Here is a 9630-nt window from a genome sequence, read left to right as displayed (position 1 = left end):
TGAATTAAATAAAATATTAAAAAAAAATAAAACTCCCATCGTGAGGACTGGTGTGGGCCTCGTGGACGCACATGAGTCCGACGGAAATTGAGAGCCTCGGGCTATCAGCCTCTGTCTATGTGAACAACTTCCTGTTCACAGGGTCTACAGACTGTTAGCTGGTCATCTCGGCCCAGAGCAGCTACCTTTTCCAATACTAGAACAATCAAAGCTTCAGCTCCCCATTGGTTCCCTTCTGGCCGTTTTCATGGATTGAATCCCATCATCTGGAAGGAGTGCACCTAAAATAGCCCTGGCCCATTGGCTGGTGCAGCCAGCAGGCAGAAATACCGTAATGGTCAAGTACTTACTTGCTAGTCAGCTAATCGAAATGGTTTTTCTATGTTAAAGTGATTATTGACTTCAGCGAAATACCATGTATTGTCAATAAAATAGGGATTGTGGCACTTCTGTGGTTCTAGAATTAGATGTTTCTTCCGAAGTATATGTGCAGTTGCTTTTCTTTTCCAACAACAGATTTTCTCTCATTTTTTTCTGTTTCTCCCCCTCGCCTTTCAGTCTTTAAAGAAGCTCAACCATGCCAATGTGGTAAAATTAAAAGAAGTTATCAGGGAAAATGATCATCTTTATTTTATCTTCGAGTACATGAAGGAAAATCTTTACCAGCTCATTAAAGAAAGGTACAGTTTGATCATCGCGACCTTAGAAGTAAATATCACAATGAGGATGTGTTTTCTTTTTTTGCTTTTGTCTTTCACAGTTAACGCTGCTTAGGCTGCCCTGTTGAAAGCTGCCCAGTAGATGAGGGGCCCAGGCCACATTCCTACTCTGGAGGCCTCACGAGGCCTTCATAGAAGCCACGTTCAGTGTAGCCGTTTTCCGGTTTTAATGGGTTATTCCCCCAGAGAAGCTCAGAGATTGAACAGATACTCCGCAGCTCTCCATTCCCACAAGGACATATGGGCAGAGCGATTACAGGTCAAGGTGTAACGGCTTCGTTCTTTCTGAGACCTCCATGGAGAACTTGGAGGTTTCTTGCCCTCGCTTTCTTGTACAGTGCTCAGGGGCTTGTGTGCTGGGAAGAGGAAACTAATAACAAACTTACCTGCTATGGGAATTTTGAACTTTGAAAGTGAACCATGTGGAAGTTCTAGGGCATATTTTCTCAGTGGCAAGTGAGCGCTTCATTCCCACCTTCTCTCTGAGTGAATTCAGTCAACAAATAGGGTCTTCGTTGTCACTGACAACAGAAAAGCTGTATGGTTTGCCCTCCCGGGGGGAATACAGCACTATCCCCTACTATCCACTACATTTCATGAGGACTTCATCTGGAAGACCTCAGATTTTCCCCATTACAATTTTTTTAAGTTTTATATTCTGGAGAGAGAAGATCTTTATAGGATAGATCAGAGGGTTTGCAGGGGGGTGGTTACTATAAAATGTTTAATCTTTTCTTCTTTGTAACATAACTGAACATACCAATTGCCAATATACCAATACACCAGTGTTTACAAGGTAGCTGTCTTGTACGGACAAATGGTTGTTTTTCTTTGGTCTTTATTATCAAAGGATCTGGTCACATAAGTGTGTGAGCAAATGTTTTCTTACATTCTTACTGTATAACCAAAAGAACAGGAACAGAGTATTTGTTTTCATGTGTAAATCTAGATTTATAACCTTTGTCCTCCTCTGTCCCATCCAGAAATAAGTTGTTTCCTGAATCTGCTATAAGGAATATAATGTACCAGATATTACAAGGACTTGCATTTATTCACAAACACGGTAGGTGGTTTGGAGTCTTGTGCTTTTAACAGCAGTGAAATGTTGTCATCAGGTAGAAGGTACAGGAAGCATCAGGGTCTTTGGTGACTGCCTCCCAGAAGAGGTTGACAGGTTGGGAGACTGACAGTGGGGTTTGGGATATGTTCTCTTTTGTCACTTGATTTCTGAATTTTTCTCATTATTTATCATGTCCGCGTGTTCTAATTCTTTAGGCTTTAACATTAAGCTCGTTGGTTATAGGTCTAAAAGTTATTCCTGCCCATTACCTGGTGTATTAATAAGATGCCTAAGATTAGAATTCAGAGACATTTCACGTATTATGTTTAATCTACTACTACTGCTTCACTGTGGCTTCTCATTTTCCTGATGTATTATATTTCAGTCCAAAAGCGTTCAAAAATGGCCTAACAAAATTTATTCAACACAGGAAAATAAAATCAGTTAAAAATTAACAAAGAAAGAGAAAGACAAAGACAAAACAAGATGTGGATATAGCTAGAGGGGGAAGTTAATCTGCAAAAGGCATGTCCGCAAGTTCTACTTAAGTAAAAGAAATAGGCTACAGATTTTTTTCTGAACTTACTTTTTTTTTTTTAAGATTTTATTTATTTATTTGACAGAGAGAGACACAGCGAGAGAGGGAACACAAGCAGGGGGAGTGGGAGAGGGAGAAGCAGGCTTCCCGCCGAGCAGGGAGCCCGATGTGGGGCTCGATCCCAGGACCCTGGGATCATGACCTGAGCCGGAGGCAGACGCTTACGACTGAGCCACCCAGGCGCCCCCTGAACTTGCTTTCTGACAATGCAAAATGTGAAACATGACCAACTGCATCCAACATGGTTCCCCCACCCAAATAAAAACAGTCCAGTTGCCCAAGAGAAGCAGAACTATTCTTGGAACTAAGACCAAAGAGGTTTCTCTTATGGATCCTTCTAGAGGGGACAGTATGTAACGTGACTTCACGGTAAACAGTAACAGATTGCACAGGGCAGTTTCATGTCATATCCCTCATTTTAGGCCAGTTATATCACTTGATCAGAGAAAACAGTCCTACTGGGGCCCAGTATGATTCACCATAGGGTTGGTCTCAGTAGTCCAAGGAGAGATTTAGAATATCTAGAGGAATGGATGGCCACATACCCTTCGGGAAATCCTCCAATACTGTTGTCCTTAGCTGAGTTTTGAAAGGTGTTGAGTAGCAATGACCGAGGCTGTATTTTCCAGCAAACACCTGGGACGTTACGAAGTCTCTGCTACTAACTAGACGCAGACCCACCTTCTTGTGAACCTAGAGCCATGGGATGGACGTGTCCACCAGTGGAGCCAAGAGTCCCGTAGGGGGTCATTTGAAGTCACTTTAATTTTTTTTTTTTTTTTAAGATTTTATTTATTTATTTGACAGAGAGAGACACAGCAAAAGAGGGAACACAAGCAGGGGGAGTGGGAGAGGGAGAAGCAGGCTTGCCGCTGAGCAGAGAGCCCGATGCGGGGCTCGATCCCAGGACCCTGGGATCATGACCTGAGCCGAAGGCAGACGCTTAACAACTGAGCCACCCAGGCGCCCCAAGAAGTCACTTTAACTTTAAAGACAGGTGGACGAAGCAGTTGATCTTGCACAGGCAGAAAGCCATTCACCCCCCAGTCTAAAGATGATGTTGCCCTGCAAATATTGCACCAACAGATGAGTTTCATTACCCAATAAGGAACCTGGGCGGAAGCCCTCTGATAATACGGTCAGCGCAGATTTGACACAAATCGGCAGTGAGTAGAAAAGACACTGCGCCTCAGCCAGTGGCACGGTTCATCCTGGGATCTTTCCAGTCTGCTCTTTAACCTCTGGGTAGCCCTTCAGTTAGAGGCTAAATGAAGCACAGATAGACAGAGGCTATCTGTGCAAATCCATGTCGGCCTCAGGCACATGCTGAATAATCAGTGGGTAATGTGCAAGACTGAGTCCACTTGTGAACCAATTCCAGTAAAAAGTTTTCAGTAAAAAGTCAGCCCAATTCTGTTGGCATCGATAGAGCCTTCAGTCACCAGGATTCACAAGGGATGGAATTTGCAAAACATGAAAAACTGGTATGGTGTCTTAGGGACAAATAGGGGGAGAAGGGTAACTTACTAGATTTAAGAGCATAGCAAAAGGAAGTGATGAGAAATCAAAGAGATTCTCAAAAGAGAAAGATCGACCAGAATGTTTTCACACAGGGACAGTCACATAATGTCTCAGTTACTCGGGCTGTTTGCTCAGTCCTGGAAACTGAGTAGTGGACCTAAAAGAAAGTGAATATTCATTGGCTTTCTCTTCTTTTCCTTTGGTTGCATTTCATGAGACTCAGGTATCTGTTGCCAGAAAGGACTTGTAGTCTTTTTACCTGGGTCTCTACCTAATCCCATCAAATGAACACACACACTCACCCATGTGCCTCATGCATGTGCATATGCATCCACACATACACAAGCCCACATACCTGCATGTACACTGCTCCCCCAACACCTGCACACACCCACACCCACAAATGCACGTGTATGCGCACACACACAGTGCATATTTGTATCCAGTAATGTAGCATCCAGTCACTGCTGTGACACCACAGCTCTTGGAAACTCTGCACTGTCAGTTTCCCTCACACCCCTTGGATGCTCAGATCCAAGGGAAGACGGTGCAAGGGAAGGCTCAGGTCATGGAGGAAGTCAGACCGCCTCTGTTTTTACAGCCCCAGGGCCATTGCTATTACCAAAGATTCCTGTGGACGCTTTTCCCCAGCTGTTAAGGTGCCCAGTTCTAGTTTGAGCTTCATAACATTTCATCTGTCACCCGACTTATTTCCTTGCCACTTTCTCGGTGAGCAAGGACAGATGGTATCTGTTCCTTCCAAAGAAGAAGAAACTGACGTTCAGAGAGGTTGAAAGACCTGCCAGAGCCCCCACTGCAGCAAAGTAGGGTGGAGATTAGCTCGGGGCTCTGTGCCTATTTGCCACGCTTTACTAGAAAAACCTGTGTTTTTTCAAAGAGAACCAGAGAATCAGAGGTGAACCAAATAGTGGTAATAACTGTAGGTGGGAGGGATATTAATTTTACAGGCCCCATCTCATTGTCATTGCTAAGTGATTTTCGGAAACTGTAACGGTTGGTTTTTATATGGTGATTGACTTGCCTTTGTTGAAGTGCACATGTAACTCCAAACTATCCCTTTCCTCCGGTAATAGAAAAAAAAAATCATCTCAAGCACTTCACAGATTTGTCTTGTTAGCTTGTTCTCACTGTGAGAAGGTGCATTCTGCCCCCGGGGAGTAGACTCCTTCGAGAGGGGAGAACAGCACTGCAGGGGTAGTTGCTATGGTCATAGTTCATGTCACTGAGTACTTTCCCCACTCAGGGAATGAAAACGTGACTCCACCTGGTGCTGAGTGAGCAATACCAAAGCATATGTACTTTGCTGGAATTAAATAATCAATGCAAACCGCGTTTCGTCCTTGACCTGCCCTTAGAAATGTCCAGCTCACACTTACTGTTACCCAATCAGAAATGCCTTAGGTGGCTTGGAGGACAATGTTTTGCCCCAAGAAGTGGTTCTCTGCTTCTGTGTTTCACCACTGTCTTGCAGTGCGTGCCTGACCTTGAGTCAGCCCTTGGCCTTTCTATGCATTGCTGTCCTGGTGGTCTTCTTGATCATAAAAACACTGCAGGTTTAAATTCAGTAATATCTGTGGAACTAACAACTTCCATAGCAGGAAGGTGTGCTACGTAAATTCCTCGTGTTTCGGTATTCCCTGGTTATTTCCATATATTCATATCAGGTTCATCATTAACAGAATGTGGCAGAGGGGAGGAAGCCTTCTTTGTGGCTTGATGTTTTCCTCGCCCAAGGGTTATTAATGAAGAGTAAGCACCGCACAGTTTCTGCCAGGATGAAAGAGAAAATCCCTCAGTGGGGTACCCTGAAATTTAATTGAAGGTCTGTTCTGGTCTTCTGGAAGCCAAACAGTTTGAACAGAAAGATTCTTATCTTGACCGCACTTTGCTGTTGCGTGATGTCTGAATGACCCGTCTGTATAGGTTCCCATTGTGAATCAGAAGCCGAGAGGAAGAAGTGGGCTCACTGTTACAAGCTCAGCGCACACATCAGCAGAACACGTACCTAGCTAAGAACTGGATCAAAGCTTAGTACCACCTCCTCACAGGTGAAGCGCATGACTAGCTTCATTGCCTTAATTCTCACATGCAAAAAATGGAGCTGTGTATGCCTGCCCCCTTACTGGGAGGGTAAGAGGATTCATACTACTACTAATGACAAGGTCTCGCAAGGGGCCAGGGTGCCAAGCAGGGCTCTCAAACCTTTACAAAATTAACACATTGCATCCTGCAAAACAAGCCCTCAAGGTTTTCTTCCCATTTTCCAGGTTAGGAAAGTGAGGCACAGAGAGGTTAAGTGATTTTCCAGACAGGGAACAGAAGTGAGATTTGAAAGTGGGCCACCTGATTGGTCTGCACACCTAACCACTATGCTGCATTGCCTCTCGTGTGGAAGTTACAATATTTTGTTAAAATAGAGATGAAAAATACATGTACACGACGTGAGGGTCTTATAGTTTTAATTACCAAGGAATAGAACTCATGGGTGTAAGACTAATAGTAGCTAATGTGGTAATGAAAAGAACAGAGGGCTAGATCTTCTACAGACATATTCATGAATGCTTCCTAGTTATAAAGGCTTATACTCAAATACAGTATAACAAACAGCATATGTCACCTGACAAATAGTTTTCATTAGTCATTTGTAAGGGTCTGTTTGCAATCAAGTTTTTTCCTAGCCATTGTTCCTGGTTGTTTTGGGCCTGAAATATGATCTATAGAATGTGAAGCTGCTTACACAGACACATGGGGGACCAGAATCCTCATTCTCCTCATTTTATGAGTGCATCTGTTCTGGTAGGATTAAAGAGGAACTAGCAGCGAGGGAAAGGATAGAGCTTGACTAATGTGAGGAGGTGGTCAGTGCCCATGGGAGCATAACCTATGGTGGTAGCAAGGTGCAAAGTCCGGGGTGTAAGAGTGATTCTTGTATCATAGTATAAGTCAGTGTGATGGGATGAACTGAGCAAGGATAAGGTGCAAGTTCGTCGAGGTGGGTGTTACAGATGGTGGCAGAGGGAGCTCGCCATGGCTTGGACGCTGGAGGACAAATGACTCACGATAAGGGAAAGGCCACATGAGTTTGGAAATCATTATTTAGCCCAAGTAGAGGAGAAAAGGTGTCTCAGAGGAGAAACAGCGTCAATGTGTGCTTGAGAGGACTAGAACCACAAATCAAGATTTAACTATGCGGATTGAGAGGGACAGAGTCAAGCCCAAAAGTACAATGGCTCTAGCACATTTCTGGTAGGATTGTGAATAATTAACCACCCCCCACCATCACCAACCAGTGACTCACTTTTTCCATCTGTTCAGTTGGAAAATGGTGTTTGCCATTTCTTTTTTTCACTGGTGTGTTTTTAATGTCCTGAGTTTTTCGGAAGAGAGCCCATGGTCCCACAATTCATGGCTTTTCAGGGTCACAGGAGTTTTCCTGCATGCACTGACAAAAGGTCACTCTCTGGTAACTGCTTCTGTCTTTGCACATTCATAAGCCAATTCCAAGATGGGCACGTACAACCAGGCCTTCTGGGAGCTGGAGGGTGCTCTGAAGAACGGAGGGTCCAAACATGATGACTCAGTTATACGGAGTCTTAGAAACCACCCACTCTGGTGTGCATTGATCATCTTTATTTAATTCATCTGATAATAAGCCATCCAAACTTGTCCACATCAGAAAAGTCTTTTATTTTTTTATTTTTTTTAAAGATTTTATTTATTTATTTGAGAGAGAGAGCACAAGCAGGGGGAGTGGCAGGCAGAGGGAGAAGCAGGCTCCCTGCTGAGCAAGGAGCCCGATGGGGGACTCGATCCCAGGACCCTGGGATCGTGACCTGAGCCGAAGGCAGACACTTAACCGACTGAGCCACCCAGGTGCCCCAGAAAATTCTTTTGTTTTAAAGGCCATCCTTGACTAATATTGAATTACCATTTGAATTTGCTGACAGCCTCAAGTTTGGTGCTTACTATAATTTAAGTTTAATTTATTATTAATTTGGTTAGGATACTTAAGGAAGTGGTAAGAAGAAGACCATAGGGTATATATTGGTATGATGGCAGACTAAAGAATGAAGCAATGGAATATAGACATATATATATATTTTTTCTTTCCATATGCATTTCCATACAAACGAGATACAAAGGCATACGCACACACACATTCATATGATGTACCAATAGCAAACTCTCTGTACCCATCTCTGGTCTAACCCAGGCAGGACTCCTTTGATCTTCTCAATGCCTTGGATTATGGAAAACAGAAGCAGCCTTTGGTGGGAAGGAAGTACTTCCTCTTCTCACTTGCGGCCCCCTTGAATATGTATGATCCCTTCTGTACCTTCAGCCCCTTCTTTTTTTAAAATTATTTTTTTAAAGATGTGTTTATTTATCTTAAAGAGAGCACGAGTGGGAGGGGCACAGGGAGAGGGAGAGTCTTAAGCAGGCTCCACACTCAGCACAGAGCCCAACACAGGCCTCGATCTCACAACCCTGAGATCCCAATCTGAGCCGAAACCAAGAGTCGGACACTCAACAGACTGCACCTTTGGCCCCTTCTATGTGCTCTGTAATTATATTTATTTTGTGCATCTTAGCCAGCCATTCGCCTGCAGACCCATCATTATGCCATAAAACTATCCATTTGGAGTGTGACCTAGTACCAAGCTCTGGCGGTGAACAGAAGGGAGTGTCTTTTCTTTTAAAACACTGTTGCTTTCCATGATACATGACATCCACTGCATGTTCAGGTACAGCCACATCAGTCACCTGCCCCTTCCTCTAGAGCAGAGAGGGTTTGGGGTATTTAGTCCTGCTGGAACTCCCCCCGTGCTGAGGACTTCCTGCCCTGAGCCCTCAGTGTCTCCCCCACTACTTCAGGGTCACTGCTCTTCTCACTTCTCAGTTGCTGTCTGGTGAGCCTTCCTGCCTCCTGGTCTTCTCTCGGTTGCCCCTGCCTACTTGGCCAAAGTAAGTTTGTCGCCATTGAGCTCTTTCATGTTCCCTACAAACCTATTCAAGTCCTTTGTTCAGTCAGTAAGACTATGTTATGAGACCACCATGCTCCTGCCATGGTGCTAGGCATTTAGAAAAAGTAGAATTGTGGCTTCTACCCTTAAAATGCTCCATCTAATCATAGAGAGATGGTCAATATACCTGAAAATGGCAGAGCTCTGCTCAAGTTCAGAGGGAAGAGCCTATCATGTCTACCAGGGAAAGAACTGTGTCCATTTGGGTTGCTTCTGAATCCACGGAGCCTCGCCCAGTGCCTGGCCTGGAGTGGGCCCTCAGTGAACATTTACTGATAGGGTGAATGAGGGAAGAAGGCTAGGATGATTAAAATGGCTTCCTGGAGGAGGGGAAACTCTATGTAGGTCTTGGAGGATGACAAAAATTGGGATTGACATAGATAAAAAGGAACAAGGGTGCAACATTGGTAATGGGAATAGATACAATGAACCTGTAGGAAATGAGGAATTTTACCTGACTGGAACATACTTTATATATCCTGGTGATATTAGAAAATAAGTCTATCTCTTTAGGTAGACTGAAAGGAGTTCGAGCTTTTAAATAACTTTAAAGGAGCCATGGAAGGCTGTGTGTGTGTGTGTGTGTGTGCGTGTGCGTGTGTGTGACAGTGACAAGGGAAAGACAGTGTTTAAATTATCGGGAAGTGTGGAAATCCAGAGAAGCTGATTGAAGAAGGCCTGACAGCA

The 9630-nt window shown here is 44.1% G+C and overlaps 1 protein-coding gene and 1 long non-coding RNA gene across 5 annotated transcripts in view; one reads left to right on the top strand and one right to left on the bottom strand.

The window, feature by feature from the left end:
* The window catches only part of LOC145723015 (uncharacterized), a 99307-nt gene extending 96764 nt beyond the window's left edge, over window positions 1-2543 (bottom strand). The window contains exon 1 of the long non-coding RNA XR_014147718.1: window positions 2506-2543. This is a non-coding gene — a long non-coding RNA (uncharacterized LOC145723015). The remainder of the gene's footprint in view (window positions 1-2505) is intronic.
* CILK1 (ciliogenesis associated kinase 1) overlaps window positions 1-9630 on the top strand; it is a 35198-nt gene that overhangs the window by 7417 nt on the left and 18151 nt on the right. For all 4 annotated transcript variants that reach the window (XM_081828419.1, XM_081828417.1, XM_081828420.1 and 1 more), the window contains exons 3-4: window positions 559-680; window positions 1703-1782. In XM_081828419.1, the coding sequence (XP_081684545.1) occupies window positions 559-680; window positions 1703-1782 (202 nt within the window). The remainder of the gene's footprint in view (window positions 1-558; window positions 681-1702; window positions 1783-9630) is intronic.

Source organism: Leptonychotes weddellii, chromosome 8 (genome assembly GCF_054177405.1).
Source record: "Leptonychotes weddellii isolate Sample4059 chromosome 8, ASM5417740v2, whole genome shotgun sequence".
NCBI classification, from domain to species: Eukaryota; Metazoa; Chordata; class Mammalia; order Carnivora; family Phocidae; genus Leptonychotes; species Leptonychotes weddellii.
The sequence above is the reverse complement of the archived record's forward strand: the minus strand, read 5'-3'. Positions and strand labels throughout refer to the sequence as shown.